The following is a 25,656-nucleotide window of genomic DNA, read 5'->3' as shown; positions in this document are numbered from 1 at the left end:
GAGTATTTAAACTTAGGTAGAAATCACAATCAGTGTATCTAAATTAACTCATATATTGCTTACAATGTAAGAGAATTAAGTCAGTTTGAAACTAAGCATTGCCTGTTAATAGCCCAAATTTATACTCTGAAATATCTAAAAAAACACCAATAAAGTCTGCTAATATCTATCTTCAAATGTTACACTTGCAAAACAGAATAGATGATTGTTAGGAGTCAAAGTACTAAACATGAAACATTTAACCACTGTCTACCAAAGACTCACCGTTACTATCAACATGTTAATTCTATCTTCTACTTCCAGAAAATCTTGATTCAGTTAATTAAAGAAGCTCACTTGGTCCAAACAATAAAAAAATACCCCAGAAGCCAAGGGCTTTTCTGAAGAAATGAGTGGTATATAGTTTAAGCCTACTTTTTGAGGGTAGAAGTGATGTTGTAATTTTTAAAGAATGGAATGCTTTTCCACATTAAATTGAAATCCCTACTTTATGTCATTTTAGAAAAGATTTCAGAAGATATAAGCAGGGACACAAAGATGGTTTTAAAGTAAAAAGCACTTTTCAAGAAAGCTTTTCTAAACCCACTTTACTCTTTATCTTTCAGAATCTCTTCATGCACCTAGTAGTTCAACTAATTAAACCAGGATTTATTCTTGAAGAAAACAAGAAGAAAGAAACAAAGACAATCTCTTCCCTACAAATTATTCTCTTTTTCTTCCATTTGCTCAATTTATTTACTTATGAATATGTTTTCCCACAGGCTTACATAAAATTCAAAGAGGAAGAAAAGCAGAAAATTTTAAAATGTGGGCAGATTCTTTACAATGTTATAGCAGCAAAACTGTTTTGTTCAGAGCCCACGAAGATTATCTTTTAATGGAGACAGTTCTAAAACCCAAGTAAAAAATGTGTTGTTGAGTGGAGAAAAGAGTTTCCTATGTTAAAATTTCTGTAGCTCTAATGTGTATTGACCTGCTGTTATTAAGGCACAAATTCCAAAACCCTTCATATGGACAGTCAGATACTGTAATTGGACTCTTGGGCAAAATACCAATGTATAAAATATTCTATTTTATTTAACTGTTTCACAGATTTCACATTAAAAGAATCACAGGATTTCAAAGTCCCTATCATTTCTCATTCTAATTTTAAGTGTATATTTTATGGCTATTAAGTTAAACTATTAACAAGAATTACTACATAGTTAAAATGATGTGTAATACACTTACACGGGGGCACCTACCAAAGTACATAACAGTTAAGTAAGAAAACATACTATTAATATATCTAATACTTTTACTTCAAAATGTACAGATAATTTCTACTTCTCAACCAGGTTCCTGATTTCTCCTTAGGTTTAACCCAATAGGGTTATATCAATTAATGCTAAAATATAAATCCTTAGCTGTTGCGATGGGAAAGCAGACAAGCAACACATTTTACTGTTAATGGGAGTTATATTTTAAATTTCCCATATGTGGTGCCAAAAATTTACTTTAGGGGAAACACCTATGACTGGACCTCAGTACTGATGTCTACTGTAGATATATTTTCCAGAAAAGTAGCACTAGTCTAGCAATGTTTTAAGGAGGATGATGTGTTCTCAGACATGAACACTACGCTTTTTAATACGTTTTTTGACCTGTGATGTAATTAATTTTTGTAACACATTATTTTAATGGTACACTAATTAACCTTGAATTAGAATGAATTCTCTGACAATGACTTTCTGTAGAAGTGCTGAAGATATCTACATTAAGACCACCTAATGATTAATATTTTTACACAGTATTAAGAAGTTCAAAACAGGAGCAAGATTAAACATACTTGTAAATAAAGATAAAATAAATCAGGCTTTGGAATTTTGCTTTCAAAAAAAATTTTTTTTTAAAGATTTTATTTATTTATTTGACAGACAGAGATCACAAGTAGGCAGAGAGGCAGGCAGAGAGAGAGAGAGAGAGGGAGAGGAGGAAGCAGGCTCCCAGAGCAGAGAGCCCAATGCGGGGCTCGATCCTAGGACCCTGGGATCATGACCTGAGCCGAAGGCAGAGGCTTTAACCCACTGAGCCACCTAGGCACCCCACTTTCAGAATGTTCTATACTTAAATGAAGAAAGACCAGCACAACCAGGTGTCTGAATGTGATAACTATTTACTTCAAATTATAAAGTTCCTGTGAACATGCTCTAATTCAAGATTATTAATTCAAGTAATAACATAATCAGTAATTTGCAGAGATGCTATCCTCATAACCATTCAGGACAAAACTAGGAAGTAAACACCTGTGTTTTCTTTCTTTTCTCTTTGTTAACCAAAAACATACCTCAACCAATACAATGCAATTACTACATTATTTTGGATAAAGGATTTCATAATCTCTCCTCTAAAAGAAAAACCATTAATTAAATACACACTATAGTTTCTTTTTTTTTTCCACACTATAGTTTCTTAAGGACTATCCAAAGTCATAAAGTAATTCATCTATTTTTTATATAATTGCTTTATTTTCTATGAATGATATAATCTCCTACAAATTTTCAAGTTAAATGTATTTTTACTATACCACAAAAGCTGACAATTCTTTGTTTCTAGTTTTAACAACTCTCCTAAAAAAATATCCTACAAGAATTTAGGAGGTTAGGGGGGAAAACCATTATTAAAAGGAATCCTTGGCCACAAGGAAACTAAGAAACTGTATTTGGAGGGATCTGGATAAATTCTGGAATTCAAATACAGCGAAACCACAGGGGGTAAAAAAGAGTTCTCATCTGTTAACCAAGAGTGCATATACTGTCCTACCTCAGACAGATGAATGACTCTTAAGTGCTTTGAAAGTGCAGGGTGGCTGCTAACCTATTAAGCGGTATTACTTTCATACCTTCTGAAAATACAGAGCGGGTCTTAATATCTTAAATGCTCCTTTGATATCCTTACTTACTTACTTGTCCTTATACCTGTAGAATTTTTTAAAACTAGATTTGCTCCCGATACCACAAATTAAATGAAAAGAGAATGCATTATAAAATGAGTCTTAATGTTCTTATGGTATTCTGAGGACACACACAAACATACACCATCAATACAGTAGACAAAAACATAGCAAAATTAGGATATTTAAATCTATGAGAGTTGTCATCTTGCTACTCTGTGCAAAAGAAATATACTGAAAACAGACTGACTTGAATTTCTCTCTGCAAAAAAACTGGGTTTAAACTGACAATTGTGGGGTGCCTGGGTGGCTCAGCGGGTTAAAGCCTCTGCCTTCAGCTCAGGTCGTGATCCCAGGATCCTGGGATTGAGCCCCACAACGGGCTCTCTGCTCAGCAGGGAGCCTGCTTCCCCCTCTCTCTCTGCCTGCCTCTCTGCCTACTTGTGATCTCTGTCAAATTAAAATAAATAAATAAATAAACTGACAGTTGTGATGGAGACTGACTTCAGCTACTGATAACCTTCCACATATGTCTCTGTCTCCTCTGTCCATCCTTATCTTCTACCCTTTGCTGCTGCGGCTCCTCTAGCCGCTGACTACAGTGACAACTACATCACCTTCAGCACCAGGAACTCCAGAATGCCTCCTACTCACACCTCCCTCTCAATAGTGAACCGACAATGTTGTTTCAAAAATTTAAAGACAGGATTAGGACCGGGAGGCCGTTTAAGGAGTCTGGATGCACCTAGCATGAAAGGCAGTGGCTCCCTGTAGGACAGTTTATTTACTAGCATATTTATTTACTAGCATTAAAGAGAATACCACATACCATATGTGTGATACACATTTAAATCAGCAACTCCTTGATCTCTTTCACTGTCTAAGATCTAAGGTAAAGAGAAATGATGTTGCTGAGTTATCAGGGAACTGAGAAGCATTTTAAATTTACTACTTAAAAAAAAATTCCTACACAAGGAGTTCCTAAGCCATAATGTTAGTGACTTCAGGATGAAGAAATAAGCAGGGGAGTTATTACCTTATCCTGTATAAAATAAGTAAAAATAGGTTGCCATGAAAACAGCCCAGGTGTCCATCACAAGGCAATGGATAAATAATGATATGTTTATATGATGGAATATTATGCAGTAATATAAAAAAAGGAAGAACTGACTTACAGAACAAGCTGAATGAATCTCAAAAACATAATGCTAAATGGAAGAAAACTAACACAGAAAGTACATATTATGATTCCATTTACATAAAGTTCTAGAACATACAAAACCAATCTATAGTAGACAATTTATAAGAACAATGGTTACCTTTGTGGAATCAGAAGAACGAACCAGCTGGGAAGGGGCAGGATGGAACTTTCTGGGGTGACAGTAATATTCTCTGTCTTGCCAGGAGTCTCACTTATGTAGGTATATTAACTGAATGTGTAGTGAAGATTTGGGCATTTCCCTGTATGTAAATTGCCATCTCAAAAGAAAAAACTAATAGTGAATTCTGGTAAATGATATGATGCTAGAAATGTGCTGTCCGCAAAATAATCTGAAATGCATCTAAAACAGGACTGACTGATGGACAGATACATGGATAGATACTGATAAAGCAAGCACAGTAAAAAATTAGCGGTAGAATCTAGGTATATCTAGGGATATAGATGTTCACTGTAAAATTCTTTCAACTTTGCTGTATGCTTAAAATTTTTCATAGTAAAGTGTTGGGAAAAAAAATCAAACAAAAATTTGTTCCCACATTCATAGCAACATTATTTATAATAGCCAAAATATGAAAGTAATTCAAGTGTCCAAAGACAGATAAACAAAATGTGATATATGCATACAATTTAATATTATTTTAAAACGGAAGGTAATTCGGACAGATGTAATAACATAGATGAACCTGAAGATGTTACGCTAAGTGGAGTAAGTCAGTCACAAAAGACAAATACTTGTGATTCCATTTACATAAGATACCTAAAGCAGTCACATTCATCGAGATAGAAAGCAGAATGGTGGTTGCCGGGGGTGGAGGGGGTGAGGGGTGGAAATGAGGGAGGATATGAGGAGTTGGCGGTTAATGAGTACAGACTTTTGTTTGGGGAAGATGAAAAGATTCTATAGATGGACGGTGGTGATAGTTGCACAGTGAAGTGAATGTACTTAGTACCACAGAACTATACAGTTCAAAATGGCTAAAATGGTTTTATGTTATGTATATTTTATCACAATAAAAATAAAAAGTAAGGTGCCAAAGCTCATAAGACTTAACCTACTTTTACTGTTTTCTGATTTTGTATTAAACATGAGCTTCTTATATAGTTAGGCGTGATTTTGAAATGGTGCTGGCTACATTAATGCAAATGAGAATAACGTGACAGTTTAGAATGCATTTCCCAATTATTAGTGTGATTCAATGAGCTCCTTCAAATTACTATTTTAATCAAATACACAATCAAAAAACACATATTCAACTACAGAAATTTATTTAAATACTTTTTTTTTCCTTTCTCAAATCTTAAATAAAAGCATACATTTAGCCTCAATATAGTGACTCTGAGTCTTAAACCTTTTGTTAGGTTAACACTATCAGTTTCACCAGATTCTGCAGCAGTTTCTCAAGGCAAAAACATGCAAATGATATTCTGACATGAGCTACAAATTTAAAGCAAAGCAAGAAGGGGAAGGGAGGAAGAGAAAGGTAACTTCCTCAAAGCATTTGAAAGAATCAACAAATATATGGAGAATGGTATGGCAAGTATAACTACAAAACTTGTGTTTTTTTTTTTAATAAAATTTTTTTTTCTGTTACGTGAAATGCAACATCCCAATTACAATATCATCTGGAAACACAATGTAATTTTCTCCAATTAGAATTACGTGTCTTAAAAAAGAAAAAGAAGAAATACGTGTCTTAACTATATTAGTAGTAATTACAACTTGAATAAATATAAGATATATACCAGGAACTATAGTTATTTAAGATAAAATAACTTCATAATGAAATATGGATTATTTAAAAGCATTTTATATATATGTTCATGTGCCGTTGTAGTTATAGATCTAAATATATACATTTCTAGCATTATATGATTGTGTTTATTTCAATATGTGGAAATGCAAGCATATCATTTATGACTATAAATTAAATTTCTACTATGACTTATTTTATGGCTATAATTAAATTTCTTTATGTGCTTACAGCAAATTTTGAGTGCAATAAATGTAATTTTTAGTCATCTAAGGGCAAAACTGAAATTGGGTTGAATTTGCTGGATGAACATTTTAAATAAAGTCATATACAATCCCAAAGAATCCTAGGCAATCAGTAATGAAATCTCTCAAGCTCAAACATCAGCTAGACAGACACAAAGAACTGGATGTCCTTTCAAAACTGTAATTGTCACCCAACTTATTATAGTAGGGAAATGTCTTTTTCTTATAAAGGGGTTAAAAATATTTAGCTAGCAATTTAATTCTGACATTTCATAATTTTAGTCCATCACCAAGGTTTATCTGCTAGAGGTTTAAAAGTCATGAAGCAATACCATTTATTTTATTTAGGATGTTAAGTTTGATTCTAATTTTAAGCTCTCATTTCCTTCATGTTCTTAAATTAATTCATACAAGTCCCTGATTAATAATAAAAGGCTCGCCATCAGTATTCAAGGCCCAGCCTGAGATGTCATGGCTGAGAGGGCAGAAATCTGCTTGGAGCAATGAGAGAACCCAACTGAATTCTTGGCGTCTCAGTCTATGAATGTGTAAGCACTTCATCTGTTCCTGGAAACACAAGGTTCTGGCAGGACGGGGGTAAAAGTAGCTGCATGGGTAACAAACTGGAAGACCTGGGAAGCCGCACTACATCAAAGTCACGGAATGACAGAAGCACTACATTTTACAAGTTTCTTTTATCTTTGCAAAAAACCAAACAAACAAAACTGTGTCAGCATAAGCTATTTATGTTCTAGACATTTTATTCCTATCCCTGCTGTCCAATGATCTTTGCAAAGGTCATGTGGTAGATTTGGTAAATTTCCAATTTCTTTCATGAAATGTTGCAAATCAGAGAATAACACTAGCAGGGCCAACTGGAAGTTGTGTATCCTTCTTAAATCCAAAGGCAAAAAGAACAGTCCCTCAGACCTGCATTTCCACTTAGCAATTATTTTCAGTAAGTGAAAGCACATCTCTGAATTAGTTCCTGTCTGTAAAATGAGGATAGCATTTACCTTACAGGTTTGTTGGGAAGACAGTAAGTGAAAGTACTCTGTAACCTAAAACACACACCATATAAAGTATTATTTGAAAGATGGAAAATTCTAATAGGGAACGTCTAGTATATGCACAATATGTTCCAGGGTAAAAGTGACCTTTGAAAGTTAAGTGGACTTCCAATTTCCAATTCCATATATAAGGAGCTTGGAAGCTGCCACTCCTTCCTAACAACAAGCAAAATGCTGAACAGGTTGAAAAATCAACTATTCTTGCTGGATCCATAAGAGAGGGGAAGACATGGGGTGCCTGGGTGGCTCAGTTAATTAAGCGTCTGCCTTCACCACAGGTTATGATCCCAGGGTCCAGGGTTCTAGTCCTGTATCAGGCTCCCTGCTGGGTGGGGAAGGGAAGAAGCCTGCTTCTCCCTCTGCCCCTCCCCCAACTGGGGCTTACTCTCTCTCTCTCTGGTGCACTCTCTCTCTCTCAAATAAATAAAATTTTTGAAAAAAAAAAAAGAGAGAGAGAGAGTGGGGAAGACACAAGGCAAACCTTGTGCCCTCGGACTAGAGAGACAGACAGGTGAACTCAACTTTCTATACAAGAACTTTACAAGTGAAAACTGCCCCGGGAACTGCCAGGCAGAAAAACCCGACCAGAATGGACAAACTGACAAACTGCTGAAGGCTCAGCATGGACAACTCTGAGAGTTAAAAACTCCAAGGAATCTACTCCTGGTGGGGAGGCTACACAACATTGCAAGATTTACCTCCAGGAGTTTGGCCAGGTTCCCAAAGTAACTGTCAGAGGAAACCCCTCCTGATTATGAAGCCGGAAATGAATCCTTTTGAAATGTATGAGAGGGTGCCTGGGTGGCTCAGTGGGTTGAGCCGCTGCCTTCGGCTCGGGTCATGATCTCGGGGTCCTGGGATCGAGTCCCGCATCGGGCTCTCTGCTCAACGGAGAGCCTGCTTCCCTTCCTCTCTCTCTCCCTGCTTCTCTTGTGATTTCTCTCTGTCAAATAAATAAAAATAAAATCTTAAAAAAAAAAAAAAGAAAAGAAATGTATGAGAGCACTGTGTTCTTAGTAAGGCCTGCTTTTGGGGAAAACCAGTTAATCAGTGCCTAACCTGCTAGGGGATTATCAGAGCCCACTGACCTGAGGCAAGGGAAACACCCAACTCCAGCCCACTCTAGCCATCCTGTTCCACCTAAGCAGGGAGGAAAAAGGACAGAACCACTTGTGGGATTCACAAACCAGGACGCACAGATTCACTAAAAACTGAGACCTAATCATCGGAAGATAGAGCCCTTCGCCTCTTCCACACCTCATTATTCCACACCACATTACTAAAGAACTATTTACAGCAGTTCCTTTTACCCAGTATGTGATGTGCAGGTATTAGTAAAAATTACAAATCATACCAAGGGTAAAAAATATAATCTGAAGAGACAGAGCAATTATCAGACCCAAATATGCAAAGACATTGGAATTATAAGGCTAAGAATTTATAAGAACTATGATTAATATGCCAAAGGCTCTAAGAGATAAAATCGACAGTGTGCAAGAACAGATGGACCATGTAAGCAAAGACAGAGAAATTCTAAGGAAGAACCAAAAAGAAATGCTAGAGATTAAAAAAAAAACTGTAATAGAAATAAAAAATGCCTTTGATGGGTTTATTAGTGGCCTGGATATGAGTAAGGAAATAATCTTTGAGCTAGAGGATATACCTAACAGAATCCATGAAAACTGAAAATCAAAGAGAATAAAGACTTAAAAAAACCAGAATAGAACATCCAAGAACTGTGGGAAAACAAAAGGTGTGACGTATGCATAATGGGGACACCAGAAGCAGAAGAAACAGAAGAAGGTACAGAAGAAGTATATGAAACAATGACTGGATTTCCCCAAATTAATGCTAGACACCAAACCACAGATCCAGGAAACTCAGAAAATACCAAGCAAGATAAATGCCAAAACCAAACCCAAACAAAAAAACCCTGCACCTAGGCATATTGTTTTCAAGCTATAGAAAATGAAAGACAAAGAAAAATCTTGAAAGAAGCTGGAGAAAAGAACGCCTTACTTATAAAGGAACAAAGATAAGAATTATATCTAATTTCTCCTCAGAAACCGTGCAAGAGGGGTGCCTGGGTGGCTCAGTCAGTTAAGCTCTGCCTCTCGATTTCAGCTCAGGTCATGATCTTTGGGTGGTGAGATCATGCCCTCCATCGGGCTCCATGTGCTCAGTGTGGAGCCTGCTTGACATTCTCTCTCTTCCCTCTACCCCTGCCCCCAAACCTGCACTCTAAATAAATAAAATCTTAAAAAAAAAAAAATCTTAAAAAGAAAGAAAGAAAGATAGAAACCAGGCAAGCAAGAGAGTAGTTTTGAAAAAACTCCACCAACCTAGAATTATGTATCCTGAGGAATTCTCCTTCAAAAACAAAGGAGAAATAGATGTTCTCAAACAAAGACTGAAAAAATCCGATGCCAGTAGAACTTGCAAAAAATGTTAAAAGAAGTTCTTTAGAGAGAAGGAAAATAATACATGTCAGAAACTTCAATCTACATAAGAAGAACAGAGAAGAAGGAATAAGTGAGGGCAAAATAAAAACTTTTCGTTTTTCTTATTTTTCACTGATCTAACATATAACAGTTTGTTGAAAATAACAGCAGCATTGTGCTCAATTATGTATGCTTCTATGTAAGTACAATGAGTGACAGCAAAGATACAAGGAACTAGAGGGATAAATCAAGATTATTTTATTATTATCTTATTATCCTAAGATAACTATTCATGAAATGGTATCATGTTATCATGATAATAGAAATAGACTTGGGTTAGTTATAAATGTATATTGCAAACTCCAGGGCAACCACTAAAAAAATGGTTAAAAAGAAAAAAAGAGGCCTAACTGATAAGCTAGGAAAGTAGAGAAAATGGAATCCTATTAAATACTCAATTAAAACCACAAAAAGTGGAAAAAGAGAAGACAAAAATAGGAACAAAGAACAAGTGTAACAAATAGAAAACAGTAACAGAAATGATATATACTAATCCAACGGTATCAATAATCACTTTGAAAGTCAGTGGTCTAACTACAACAGTTAAAAGACAGATTGTCTCAGTGGATTAAAAACATGATCCCACTATACTATGTCTAAAACCCACTTTAAATATAATGACACATATAGAGTAAAAGTAAATGTTTGGAGAAAAATATACCATGCTAATAAAAAGATAAGAAAAAGATCAACGTTTGGAGCAGAGCAGGGAGTATAACTAGGCAGAGCACATAGGATTTTAAGGGCAGTGAAAATATTCTGTATGATATTAAAATGATGGATAGATATTCTACATTTGTCCAAACCCACACCAAGAGTCAACCCTAAGATAAACTATGGACTTTGGGTGATTATGAGTATCAGTGTAGGTTCATCCTTGCTAAAAAATGTTATCATTCTGGTGAGTGATGTTAATAATGGGGTTGGCTATACACATGTAGGGGGTAGGGGGGTATATGGGAAGGAAGTCTCTGTACCTTCTTCTCTTTTTATTGTAAACCTAAAACTTCTCTAAAAAAATTAAGCCTTTGGAAAAAAAGAGGGCGCCTGAGTGGCTTAGTTGGTGGGGTGTCTGACGCTTGGTTTCAACTGGCATCATGATCTAGGGGTCGTGGGCTTGAGCCCTGCACTGGGCTCCCAGTGGGGAGTCTGCTTATCCCTCTCCCTCCCCCACTACCCCTCCCCCTACACACATGCATACACTCCCTCTTTCTCTAAAATAAATAGATGAGTGAAATCTTAAAGAGTTAAGTGATCTTCATTTCTTCATATTATCACATTCATATTATTCATTAAAAATAATCAAGATAGCTAAAATTTATTGAGTGCTTGTTATGTGTGTGTCAGGTATTGTTTAAGTGCTTTATATATATTAACTGATTTAATCCTCAAAACAATGCTGACACAGGTACTAGGATAATCTCCATTTTACACACACGGAAACTGAGACACAAAATAAACCTGACCAATAGCTAGGAAGTGACAGTGCAAAGATTTGAACCTATGTAGTCTAGCTCATCACAATTACACTGCTTCTCTTTTTCTTTTTAAAGATTTATTTATATCAGAGAGCGAGAGCACGAGAGAGCGAGAGCGAGAGAGAGAGAGAGCGAGCAAGCGCACAAGTGGGAGGGGCAGGGAGAGGGAGAGAGAGAATCTCAAACAGACTCTTCACTGAGCATGGAGCCCAACGTGGGGCTCGGTCTTATGACTCAAAGATCTCAACCTGAGCTGAAACCAAGAGTCAGACACTCAACCAACTGTGCCACCAGACGCCCCTATAATATACTGCTCCTACTTATTCATCCATTTAATCATTCATTAGTTTGTCAAATTTTATTGGGCATATGGAATATGCCCAAAACTCTAACTGAAACATTTTTAACATGGAAGATCTCAAAATATTTACCTTTCTCAGGAAGCTACTAGAGGAAATGCTCCATCAAAACCGGGAAACAAATAAAAAAGGAAGCTACTGGAAGAGACACTCATCTAAACAAGGAAGTAAACAATAAAAGACTTGGGATCCAGGAAACAGAAGACTCCAGGAGAGAAGGGAAGGGTATTCCTAAGACAGTGCTAAAGCGTAATCCCAGAATGGCATCTATACAGTAGGCTTAGAGAGCACCCAGTTGAGATCAGAGAAGAAAGAGAGAACTCCAGAAGGGTATCACTAAAACAGTATGGGATTGATTACCTGATGTGCGTGACTACACAGAGAAGACCTCCGTTGGGCAATTTGAGGAAAGATTTAATGATAGAAACACAGAAGATATAAAAACAAAAAAAGAAGCAATGATTAGCCTTTAGAAAAACAGAATGCTGTACTACGGCATGTAGATTATACTATTCATAATTATATAATTATTTATTCCTTCCCACCTGTGCATTGCTTCCCTGTCATCAGAAAAGGTGTCCTACCACCCAGTTTGGCTTCGTGGCTTGTTTTGGCCAAAGGAATGTGAGTAGATATGACACATGCCACATCTACGCAAAAGCTTTAAATGTATTTGTGGGGTCTGATTCTGTCTGTCCTTAGTTCTGTCCCAGTGTCTTTCCACTGAGATTGGATCTCAGAATGAGAATGAGAAGATACATGAAATTGAAATGAACTGAGCCCAAACAACGCTAGCTAACATAGCAGACAGAGCCTGATACAAAACCCTCCTGAAATGTGAGCAAGAAATAGATGTAGTTATTAGTCACTGAAATGTGCCTAACCACAAAAGCTGACTAGTACACACAGTACACCTAAGCTCAGCAATGTGCATAGTTTACATAGAAACAATAATATAACGACTTTATACCTACATTATAATTACTTATAAAATAATAATAATATTTTAACATTGATTCTGTACAGATTCAATCAGAAAATGAAACTAAATGTTGTGATATAACTGTTAGGGGAGTGGGAAGAGGAGAGAGGAATACAAGTAAAACAGCTAAATCCTAACATAGCAGAAAAGAAAATCAATAATGGTTAAAGTTGGAAAATCAAGAAATACATGCATGCTATTTAGAAATATGCAGGTAAATTGCAAAAGAAACAATGAAAAGAACTGAAAGTTTTTGCCTCAAGGGAGCTAGAATCAATGTGAGAAGGATTCAGGTAAGGGAATACTTTTTTGTTAGAGGACTTATAGTACTGATTTTTGTTGAACTACCTACATGTATTAATTTTATAAAAATCTTAACTTCCAAGTACAAAAAGAAAAAATAACAAAATCAAGGGAAGCCGTTACACCTGATTTACTGGGAGGAAAAAAAAAGTATTCTAATCCCGAAAGGCAAAAAAACACCCTAGTTGGATCAAAAGACCTGGTTTTATTATTTCCCAACCTGGCTTTTACTTTTCTCTAGCTACAGCTTTCTTAGCTTGTTTCATTACTTAGGGGAGAATAAACATATTACTGGTCCCTCTATACTACAGAATTATAGTCTTTCCCGATATCATTGACAACATATTACAGGAAAGACACTGCCTAACAATTAGATAATATTAAAGGCTAATCTGTATAAAGAGCTGTCAATATATACACTGATTTACTACTACACACATTATCTATGATCACTGCATGTCTTCTTCCTAATAATTGTTACCTTTCAGTCATTTTGATCATCTTCCATTGCATTATTAAAGAATGAGTAAAATGAGTAAAACTCAGTTAGTAAATTTTGCTCCCTATTTAACAACTATAATCCAGGACAGTTTAAACTCAATATGTGAACAGTTCTATTCACAAAACAAATAAATTAAAAAGCAATATATTTTTACAAAATAATTTAGTATAGAATCCCTTTACATAGCAGGCCCATATTTAAATGAGTGGATTTACCAGGGTACTTGGGTAGCTTAGTTGGGCCGACTCTCGATTTCAGCTCAAGTCATGATTCAGGGTTGTGAGATCAAGCCCCACATCAGGATCTGAGCTGGACTGTGGAGCCTGCTTTAGAGTGTCTCCCTCCGCCCCTCCTTTCCCCACCCCAACTGTCTCTTTTCCTCTCTTCAAAAAAAAAAAAAAAAAAGAAAAAAGAGAATGGATTTATCAAAATTCTGATACACTGTTTTCTAGAAATATATTTACTGAGAAAGGACAATATATCTATTTGAAGTGTAATGACAGAAGACACCAAAACTATTTATAAATATTTTAAAATTACCAATAGATTTCACTTAATAGGTTAACAGTCTCCCTGTATTGTGAAGAAACAGTTACTGGACCACAGCAAGTTTCAGCTAGTAACTTACACAACATCAACAGAGGGATGGATACATACATAGAAAGTATCTTAACTGGGAAACATCATTTCATATAAATATTCTGATACAATCTTAACCATACTATACTTTGAGTTGTAGTTCATAGGCCATTTCAAAAAGCAGCACTGGGGTACAATAACAAAGCATAAGAAAATAATTAAGGCATGTTTTCCATACCTCTTCATCTTTCATATTCACATCCACATTTTTCGATTTGATGACTTTGGTTACATGGTCAATGTTGTTTTCCCTGCAGTAATCAAATATGTTTTTGTCTTCTTCCCTAATTAGAGTAAAAATAAAAAGTGTCTCACTAGGTAATACATAAAAGTTACATATTTTTAACACAACCTGTTTACTGCTGACAAACATCAATGGAATCTGTTTTCATAAAGAATTTTATATGAATAATAATGGATTTTCCCTAAGACATAATATATCCATTCTCTAAAGACTAACGTTCTTAGCAACTATAATAGGGAAAAGCTTCATCTGCTTTAACAAGTTACACCAGTATAATGACATAACACCTTGAGAAGATTTTCTCAGCCCTCTTTCTCTCTGCAGGTCCTTCTACCTGCGGACAAGCACACAGTTCCTGATTCAGAGTTTTCAACAGTAGCACTGTAGTACTGAGGTTATTTGCTATTGTCTATACAGAGGTCTCAAAAGATCAGGACACAGCTTACTACCTGTCTTACAGGTTAACATAACAAGTTGGTTGCTACCCAGGTTTAAAGAGTGCACACACGTGTGTGTGTGTGCGCACACACGTGTGTGTGTGTATACACACACAAATATATACACACATACACATATACACTCATGTAATTTTCTTAAAGACAGAAAGCAATTTTCTTAAGGGAAAGACAGAGCATCACAAAATTCAGAAATCTTTCATGAAGTATTAGAAACAAAGACTAGGAACAAAAACTGGGACGCATATTATACCCAGCACTATTCTAAGTAAATTGGTGGACTAAATTCATTCACTCTTATCCAACAACTTCACAAAGAAAAAAGTAAAGAGAGATTACATGACCTGCCAAATGGCATCACATTTATTACAGGTAGAACAAGAGCTAGAACTCACTCAGATCAACTGATTTTGTATATAGTACATTTTTTTTTTATCATATCAAGCTACATCTCGACTAGTCAGCTGGTCTATTCTAAAATCTAATGCAGAAGTTCTTAGCATGAGGTCTATGAGTTCTCAAACACAGTACACAGAATTGTATAAATGTGTATGCATTTTTCTCAGTGTGTTGTGCGTATATGGGGGTATGGGAGCTTCAATGAAGAGTCTCAAAAAAATCACTAATTCCCAAAAGGATAAGTAATTTGGAATATTATCGATGAAACTGTTCTATATGTGGACTACATTTTCTGGACAGGCATATAAGAATAAAATCTGAGTTCCAAAAACTATACTAGTATGTTTTATAACCCGTGGGACCATAGGTTCCATCCACCAAAAATGAAAGCAACTGGCCTTAGGAGTCCTTCTATCTTAAAAACCAATTTAAATACTTTATACCCTATAAAAAGCTATTTCTACTCAGAAGTAATTAACTTAAAACACCCTACTCTGGCATTAACCATCTAAGCTTTCCTCATGCATGTAATGTATTTAATTGAGCACCTACTACATGCAAGACACTTGGCAAGACTGTTGATGACATAAGGATAAACAAGAAACTTTATGTTCAATACATGTAGAGTACAGCTGGGGTGAGCAAATCTATATAGGATTATATATATGATTATATATATGATTAACATAAGGTAAGGATGATTTTTAAAAAGGCCTGTAAGAGTACGGAGTTCAGCTGGAGAAAATTAGGAGTTCAGCTGGAGAAAATGAGGTAGACTTCCAGGAAGAAACAGGTTTAAAAGGAATATGAGGGGCGCCTGGGTGGCTCAGTGGGTTAAAACCTCTGCCTTCGGCTCAGGTCATGATCCCAGGGTCCTGGGATTGAGCCCCGCATCGGGTTCTCTGCTCAGCAGGGAGCCTGCTTCTCCCCTCTCTCTCTGACTGCCTCTCTGCCTACTTGTGATCTCTGTCAAATAAATAGATAAAAAAATCTTAAAAAAAAAAAAAAGGAATATGAAAAGGAATATAAAAAGGTCCATTTTGCAGAGGAGAAAAATGCTCTTCCAGATCATTACTCTGAAAGAAAACAGAGAAGTCTGAGGCCAAGATCCCAGAATGGAGAAGTATGACTTTTAAAATGTAATACCACTTTAGTTATCACAGAAAACACTGTTTCTGTGAAAGTGTATTAAAAATTCCGACTTGGGAATAATAGGGACCCACTATTTTCATCTAATCCAGTTTCTTACTGGATTATTTAGGCCTTTCTTAGGCCCCTCTATTTCAAGAGGCAGCAACTCTAACTGCGAGAGAAAGGACTGTATCATTTTGAATCATAACCAAAAATGCACTACTCCCTGGTTGTTTCGAACTTGAAAACAATGGAGAACTGGTGGTGGGGCACAGGAAGGAAGGTGAAGAGGATCCCTAGGATGCAGGTGACCCATACCTCGTAATGCATAAGGACCTTTCTCAATCTATGAGGTCTTTCTTCCTGAATCCCAAATGTGTATGTATACTTAGGCCTTAACCAGTAAAAGAGGAAATACAGTACAAAATTATTTAAATTTTTATTTAATATATTTTATAGTTTCAATGTTTGTTATGCATCACTTATATAAATTACTTTTGTTGGGGCGTGTTTTGGAGGGCAGGGGTGTTTTTTCATCTGAACACCAGTTCGTCATCTGCTGTGTATCACCACGAAATCCATCAGGCACATAGAGGACTTAACAAAATGCTTATAGGTACAATATACAATGTAAATTAAATATCACAAAGAAATTGAATAAAATCACCACAAATGTGCCACAAAGCTAAGTGACTAAGACAAAAAAAGAAAACTGGTCTTAGTTGGGCTTAGTCAGTTGCTAAGAGTTATCCCCACTGGAAGACGGACGGTATTACTCGCCAGCAACCAAACTGTCTTTATACAATGCCACCACCTAGTGTCCAAAATGGAGAAAGATCTGGAGCAACATCTTTCCACATCTCTTTTCTTGCTTCCAACAAGATTATGTACATTTCACAGATACAATTCTTCTCCTGTCTACATTTCCCTGTTAATACAGCATTCTGCAGGCAATCTTTCCCTCTATAATCATACTTGCCTTAAATAAAACATGTGCAAATGAATTCAACCATTACCAAACAGAATAGAGCCTAAACAAATGAAGTGCTCTTTCACATCTTCTAACTTTATTTTCCTTTCTCTTATGAGTCTCAGCCAATTATCTTTTTCCCTCTCTTTGCTGAATTTGAGTGATAAAATTAACAATATCCAGTCTCTATGGATAAGCAAGAGTTATGGCCAAGATACTACCTTTAAAGATATCCCACGTTATCCCTAGCAAAAAACAGAAAGTCTCTCTCTCTCCTCCAAATTTTCTGAAATTGACAGAAAATAAAATTGTATATCCAAAGGGGGGGAATGAATGAAATTCCTTTGAAATATAAGGACACGGCCTTATGGAAGAGAAGAGTGGAAGAGAAGGGGGGTGTTTAAGTATGGTTATCATTCACCAATCACAGGAAGAACAGATCCTTGCATACTCCTAAAAATATTATCTGTACCACTTTCAACAAAGATTGCATTTTCCTATCAAAAGAGTATTTCCAACAGGTTTCCTAGTAAGCCACCCAGAGTCCATTAGTTACTATTTCACCTCCCTTCTAGAATTAAAAAGATGCATCTATGGGACTAGCTCAGATATGTAACTATTCAAGAGATACATTCAATAAATATTTCAATATGTATATATTTATTAAACTCTCAGTCAGAAAAAAATAGTGTGCCAGTAAATAGACAATGAAAAATTCTTTATTGAATGAAGGAAAACACAAAGTAGAGTAAGCCAATACCTACACAAATACAAGTACATGTCATTTATTCCTCATGGGGGTACACAAATACCTTTAAAGGAATATGCAGGTATGAAAAACTTAAGCTAGAAAAAAAATTAAAATTTTAAGTGAATCAATTTTCAGCTCAACTTGCAAATAAATGCATTTTCCCCTTAACTGATCTACTCGGAGGGACTCCTGTGGTAACTATCTCATCACCATTGTCCTTTTCAAATTTCCCTCTGTTCTGATCACTCCACTCCTAGGTTGTATCAGAAAGGCATATGCCTCTCTCCTTATTATGCTATACTTCTAGGAAATATATATTTTTAGAAAAGGACTTTGCTAAGACTTAGCAAATGACTATTAATTAAACCTGTTACTCTTTTGCTTAGAAACACTCCATTTAACTAATATACTGGGAAAGGTTTGGCGGGGGGATCAATCCTACACTGACTAACCCAAGATATAAAACCTTCCTTGGTACCAAATAAAGGGACAATTCTTGTGAAAAACTGGTGTTAGGAAACATTCTAGAGCTAACGTTAAAGGATGGGAGAGCTAAAATGAAACAAAAAACAGACTTGATGCTATACTCTGTCTCATTTTAATGAAAAATAATATTCATCTGTTAAACTATTTTTAAAAGCCTCATTCATCTCATTAAGATACATTTTCAATTAAATTTTACTTGCGTTTAATTATTTAACAATATTTATGATGTATATTGATTAGCTGATTAGAAACAATTACAATGATAACTCAAATGGGAAAAGACATAATGCATAAAGTTTTGGGTTATAGAAAATTGAATTTAAAAAAGTCCAACTTAACATACATATTTTTGTTACAGAGAATTAAGGTCGTATGATAAGATTACACAAAAAGGTATTACTTTAAAATTGTGTGGGAGAGGTAGAAGAAAAGGAGAAAAAGAAATGATGAAAATTTTCTGTTGAAGACCTTGCTCATGTATTTTTTTAAGGATTTATTTACTTAGAGAGTGAGTGAGTCTGAGTGGGGGAGGGTCAGAGGGAGAGAGAAACTCAAGCGGACTTCGCACTGGGCATGGAGCCCAACAAGGATTCAATCTCATGATCCTGAGATCACAACCTGAGCAGAAACCAAGAGTCAGATGTTTAACTGACTACACCATCCAGATGCCCCTTGTTCATGTATTTTTAAATCAAGATCAGAATTTTATTTTAGTTAAACCTTTTGAGACAACTGAAGATTCACATGCAACTGTAAGAAATAGAGAGAGAGACCCTGGTTACCATTTTCCCAGTTTCTCTCAATGGTAGTATATTTATGTGTTTTTTTTTTTTTTTTTTGAGATTTAATTAAATTTATTTGAGAGAGAGAGAGAGAGAGAGAGATCACCCAGGCACCCTAAAAAATGGACTGTTATTTATAGTACTTAGATTCATCTAGGGGCACCTGGGTGGCTCAGTGGGTTAAAGCCTCTGCCTCCAGCTCAGGTCATGATCTCAAGGTCCTGGGATTGAGCCTCCCATCGGGCCCTCTGTTGGCAGGGAGCCTGCTTCACCCTCTCTCTCTCTCTCTGCCTGCCTCTCTGCCTACTTGTGATCTCTCTCTGTCAAATAAATAAATAAAATCTTTAACAAAAAAAAGTTTAGATTCATCTAAAAGATTTTAAAATATCATCATTTGCAAAATACCAGAAATTATGTTTTTTGCAATAATATACTTAAGCTTTTTAAACAAGAATTTTAGATGTTATCGTAAGATTATAATGGAGAACACAGTCTTCCAAAATTCTCTTAGGGACCACAATAGCAAAATGTCGCTTTGAGTGTCAAACTAGCCCAAAATTCGACACAGGAGGGGCCCAAAATAAGGAGCTCATCAACTGAGGGTGATCAGATAAAGGCACAAGAACTGACACTACGGGCTAACTCTGAAGAACAGACTGACCACCAACGTGGTCACTAAAGAACGGAAAGAAAAGGAAACGCATCAACAAAAAGAAGTGCTTAAGGGATCTGGCTATGGCAGGGCGCTGGGAGATAAACTGGAGAGATACAGATCCGAAGAGCTACTTAATTCAGACACTAACCTCAGCATATCTAAAACAAACAAAACCCCCTGAAAAGGCCACTGTCCTCAAGTAGGAGGTATGTTTAGCATGAACCACAGTAGGGGGAAAAGTCAGTGAGGCCAATTATGAACTCTGACCAAAAGAAACAATTGATTTGAGGCAAAAGAAAAAGAAAAAGAAAAAATGCGTTCTGAGGTTATCTCTCTACTGGGAGACAGTTTGCCCAAGAGGCCTCAAATAGGACCTTAGCTAAGCAACTCTCAGAAAATGGTTCACCTTCTCTCTATTTACATATTCACAAATAATCATCTATTAATCTGTTTGGGTTCCTCAATGCTCAAAGAGTATGCAGGGTACCTAAGCACTTGTCTCACTGTAAAGATACAGTTGTTGGTATTTCAGTTTACATCTCAGTTTCAAATGAGTTTATTATTGCTACTCTGTCCCTGGAGTATGTACCTCTTTCTAGATCTCTGAGATTGAAGAGTGAACATCATAAATTCACAGAAAAGACACTGTGATGCTCCTTAGGAGCTAGTCTTTCTGAAATGAAAGCCTGTCTGCTGTCTTACAAAATTCAGGAGTACTACTGCTGAATACTACTTCTTTGCAGGAATTTAAGTTCCTAATTTATTTGACAAATGTATGGTCAGAAGTTGTTAATCTGGGGGGGCACCTGGGTGGAGCTGTCAGTTATACATTCAACTCTTTGTTTCGGCTCAGGTTGTGAGATCGAGCCCCATGTCGGGCTCTACGCTCAGTGTGGAGTCTGCTTAAGATTCTTTCCCTCCTCCTCTCTCTCCCAAGCTCTCTCTCTCCCTCTCTAAAACAATAAATAAATCTTAAAAAAAAAAAAAAAAGTTCTCAATCTGAAAGGTAAAGACTTGCTATTCTGTCCAAATACAATGTCAAAAAATAATGATGTCATCTCACTGATCTTGTTTTGACTAGATTACAAACATTCTATCATGATATAACAAATACAAAGCCCAAAGTCTAATGCTAATTCTTTTTTATACTGTCTTTATGTATATTTTAGATGTAAATTATCTTTTTATATATATCTATATATAATCTTTGTTAAGACTAAACTAACAATACTTTAGGAGCTAAGATAAAAAGTCTACACAGAAATTAAGATACACTCTGTATTTTTAAAAAAGCATGTTTTAACTTACAAATATAAAAAACATTATACAAGCATATTTTAATTTTGCTTACAGTTGCTTCTCTCCTGAACAGGACAAGTCTGTTCTTACTCAAAGATTTTTAGCAAACCTGGTGTAAGGCTTATCAGGGAGAAGTATCGTTCCAATTTTAGTGTATGTGCTGCCGAAGCGAGCACATTATCAGGGAGAAGTAAATAGGTAAAGTCAGCTCCTAACTCAAGAATTAAATAGAGTTGTCACACTCAGCACATTAAAAATCCCCACTTTCAATTAGTATCTAATTAAAATTTTGGATGTTAAATTTCACCTTGTAAAACACTGTTTTCAAGTCTCAATCTTACAAAGACCATAAATGAGAATCTATACTATGACTGCCAGGTAAAATCTTATAAATAGTACCTCTTTTCTGAGATACCTTGGTCATATGCCCTTGAGGACGACAAACAATGCTGAGCCAATAACTATGCCCAAGAAGCCTAGCATTCAGATCTAGGCACTTAAGAAAAGGCTTTTGTTATTGCTTTTTGTAGTGTTGTTCTTAACATAATTCCTGTCATCCTAAATGGCAAAAAGACATTTAGAAATTGTTTAAGTTACCATATTTCCTTGATTCTAAAACACAAATTTTTTCATATTTTAATATTTCTGATGAATCCTATAATTTGTAACATCTTACAATTAATTAGTGCATTTTTTTCTTAATGGTATTTAAATAATGGCATTCAAAAACCAGGGATGTTTTAGAGTCAATGAAGTAATAAAGTAGGTTCAAAATACACAGTCCTGGGGCACCTGGGTGGGTTAAGCCTCTGCCTTCGGCTCAGGTCTTGATCTCAGGGTCCTGGGATGGAGCCCCGCATCAGGCCCTCTGCTCAGCAGGGAGCCTGCTTCCCCTTTTCTCTCTGCCTACTTGTGATCTCTGTCAAATAAATAAAATCTTAAAAAAAAAAAATACACAGTCCCAAATGGACTGGCGAATGACGGAAAGAATTTATGTACATTGAATCATAACCTTCCCACTCAGAGTGTACTATATCTGCAACGGGTCTCAGACAGTTATAACACATAACCAGTGAGTCTCCCCTCTTCCTGTTATGCAATAATGCCAATGTCTTCTCCATCAAATCATAACTATTTTCAACTGGGTTACATATATATCATACTTAACTCTAGGTCTAGAAAATTTTTTTATTTTTTTCTTAAGATTTTACTTATTTGAGAGAGAGAGAAATGAGTGGGGAGGGGAGGAGCAAAGGAAAGAGACTCCCCACTGAGCAGAGAGCTCAAAGCAGGGCTCGATCCCAGGACCCTGAGATCACGACCTAAACCAAAGCAGACAGATGCTCAACTGACTGAGCCACCCAGGTGCCCCTAGAAAATTCTTAAAGCCTCAAATAAAAAGTTCTATTTATTATCTTATTTATGCTGTTAATATGCTGTTAATGTATTTTTCTCATATTTTTGCAAGGAAGCAATGACAAAGGAAAGATCAGTGTCCCAAGTATTTCTTCTATGTAGCTTGATATTCTAGAAAAGTTATCTAGCCATTATTTATAGACACTAGTTACTAAAAATGCATTTTCACTTCTTAAAACCTGCTTAGCTCTAAAATAGTTGATTGAAAATTTCTGATACTTTAAACGCCTGTACAAAAAAAATGTATTTCAATTCTGATCAACCTCTGGAAAACCAGTGGCCACATCAGAAAAATCTATAGAATCCCTTGGCTAACAGGCTCTATAGAACCGAGTTCCATTCTCAAACATTAAGGTAAGTCTAAAATCAATAAATTCAATTAATCCAAAAGAAACATCATCATCAGTACACTGATAAATGAGACTATAGTTCGTAATTTTACCAGTAAAGCACATTTTAAAAAACACTAAGTAGAAAAGGGATTTAAAAATTTAAATCGAAGATATTCACTATGTTCACATAACAACTATCAAAATTACTTTCACTAATTGCAGAATACAAGGATTCCTCAACCATCTCAGGAGCAGTATGGTATAGCAACAGTAGAGTACTAGTCATGTGACCTTGGGCAAGTAATCTCACCTCTCTGAGTCTCAGTGTCCTTACCTGTAAAATAGGGATATTAACACTTACGACTCACAGGATCATTCTGAAGATTAAGTGAAATAATGCATATAACACATGTAGTATGGTAACTAGCTTATAATTAAAGGTCAGTAAATGTTACTTGGTATTACCTTAAGATTTCAACATACGTTGTATGCCGGGTCATTTCTCATATACCCTTATATAACACTATCAATCAATTCAACTAACAACTACAAATTAGACCTTTAAGGAAATAAAAATAAGCCAATGTGGATGGAACAGCATCAATAAGGAGGGAGGGGGAAATGGCATTAGATAAGATGATGAGGGACCCAGTAAGACATGTTAAGGAATTTTAGATTTTACCCTAAGTGCTATGAGAAACCATTAAAGGGCTTTAAGCAGGAAAGTGATATGATGATATGAGTTATAAATCCGGGAGGAGACTGTAAAGGAAGAAGGAATCCATTCTGTAGAGTCCTGACCGAGAGATGATGATTGCCTAAGAAAACTGCCTATCGACAGTTTTGCCAAAGGCATGATAGTGATGATGATGAAAACTAGATGAATCTGGATTATTGTGGAACATGAAGAAACAGAATTTCTGATATATTAAGGAATGAGGGAGAGAGAGAGTAGACTATGTGACATAGGAGACCCAGGAATGACATACTTTACATAAAATACCAGTAAAATACTTACCTAATATAATATAATATCTTATATTGGGTAAAATTTATAAATAAAACCATGTAACTAATGTTATAATGCCTTTTTCTTTCTTATTTTTTTGGTGTGTTCTTTTTTTATTATTAATTTTTTAATTTTTTTATAAACATATAATGTACTTTAATCCCCAGGAGTAGAGGTCAGTGAATGGCCAGGTTTACACATTTCACAGCACTCACCATAGCACATACCCTCCCCATATAGTGCCTTTTTCATATAGAATTCCAACTTCAACTAACACCAAGCATTTATTACCATATACAGTGCAATCAGCAAAGTTTTCATAAATTGAAAGATAATGAAATGAGCTGAAATTTCTTGCTCTCAGTATTAATAGCTGATAACAATTAAATGAGAATTAAGAAGATGACTTACAATTCTAGCATCTTTGCTACACTTTTAAAATATCTTCCTTCCTCTGTAAAGCATTTCAACAGAGGAAAATATTTATATTATGTATATTATGTATATGTATAATATACATACCTTTTATTGTAACGGATAGAGTATACCCATAACTTTGTGTATCTTACATGTGCACACACACATATACACTAAAAACTTTGTAAAGGAGTCTAAGTGTCTAGCATTTCACAGATACAATATAACTCTAAGATTAGAGGGGTAGACAGAAAAGAGACAAAGTGAAGAAAAAGAAGAGAGGCAAGAAAATGAAAGAAGAAAAGGTGAGAGGAGGCGAAGATGAGGGTTTTTGTTGAGGAATGACCCCTTGTTCAGAAAGGGCTGTTGATCTACAAACAGGTGGATCTACCTATATGCTTGGTTGGCATCATGACGCTGAGCACACAGGAGCTAAATAAAGCACGGAAGAAAAGGGTGAATATGAGAGCCAGGAGACTCTTACAACAGTTACTGTTTATGGCAAGACCTGCTTGTCCCAAGGGACCCATTTTCACATAATCTATAATTATCTCTTCGCTTTAATCGCCTTGTCATTCCTAAGGCTCTCCTGGGCACTGGAAGAGGAAAAGCTCATTAACTAAACCTTTTCTCCTCTCTCCAGCCACCCATGGCTTTTAATTGCTTGGTGTGTTATTATCTAGGAGTGCAACTGGGATCATTTTCATAAGAAAGGGAGGTAGAGAGGAGGAAGGGAGCCATGAGTCCCTGAGGTATGCACCACAGAAAAACCTTTGCTTTCTCAATTATTTATGCCAGCTGAGGTTTTACAGGCTGAATAAATCCATAACTCAAGTTCATTCTGAGCAGTCAGATTCTCAAGGGGGAGTTGCCCACTTGCCTATACACACTTGTGTAGTCCTCAAAGATAACCAGAATGTAACAAGACATATGTCATCCAATTTATCACCTATCACCAAAGTGTTAACACAATGTTGATCATGGGCAACACAGTGAAATAGAGAAGGATTTCACTACTACCAGCCAAACAGATGTAGGGAAGCAGGATAATCTTTTTGGTGCTGAGGACAGTGGTATCAATGGTACGGAAGCATCCCAGAATGACTTAGTCAACTGAAAGCAAAAAAAAAAAAAAAAAAATCCAAATATTCAAATTTTAAAACATAAAATACGTCTATTTTGTATATGTATATGTATACTCTACTCTTGAAACTTTGGAATCTTAGGTGGATTTGTCCAAACAGATTGCTTACCTAACAATGTGAAGCTCTGAATAAATAACTGAATGGAATTTCATACCACCTGATTTTATAAATCACTTAAAAA

The 25,656-nt window shown here is 35.8% G+C and overlaps 1 protein-coding gene across 4 annotated transcripts in view; it reads right to left on the bottom strand.

The window, feature by feature from the left end:
* Nucleotides 1–25,656, bottom strand: part of ACBD6 (acyl-CoA binding domain containing 6) — a 209,260-nt gene that overhangs the window by 106,490 nt on the left and 77,114 nt on the right. For 3 of the 4 annotated variants that reach the window (XM_045982961.1, XM_045982960.1, XM_045982959.1), the window contains exon 5: nucleotides 14,163–14,268. The exons of the other annotated variant lie outside the window; for it this stretch is intronic. In XM_045982961.1, coding sequence (XP_045838917.1) covers nucleotides 14,163–14,268 — 106 coding nt within the window. The remainder of the gene's footprint in view (nucleotides 1–14,162; nucleotides 14,269–25,656) is intronic. 4 annotated transcript variants of the gene reach the window in all.

This window comes from Meles meles, chromosome 17 (assembly GCF_922984935.1).
Source record: "Meles meles chromosome 17, mMelMel3.1 paternal haplotype, whole genome shotgun sequence".
In the NCBI taxonomy this organism is placed as follows: domain Eukaryota; kingdom Metazoa; phylum Chordata; class Mammalia; order Carnivora; family Mustelidae; genus Meles; species Meles meles.
Note: the sequence above shows the minus strand (reverse complement) of the source record. Positions and strands in the feature narration are given on the sequence as shown.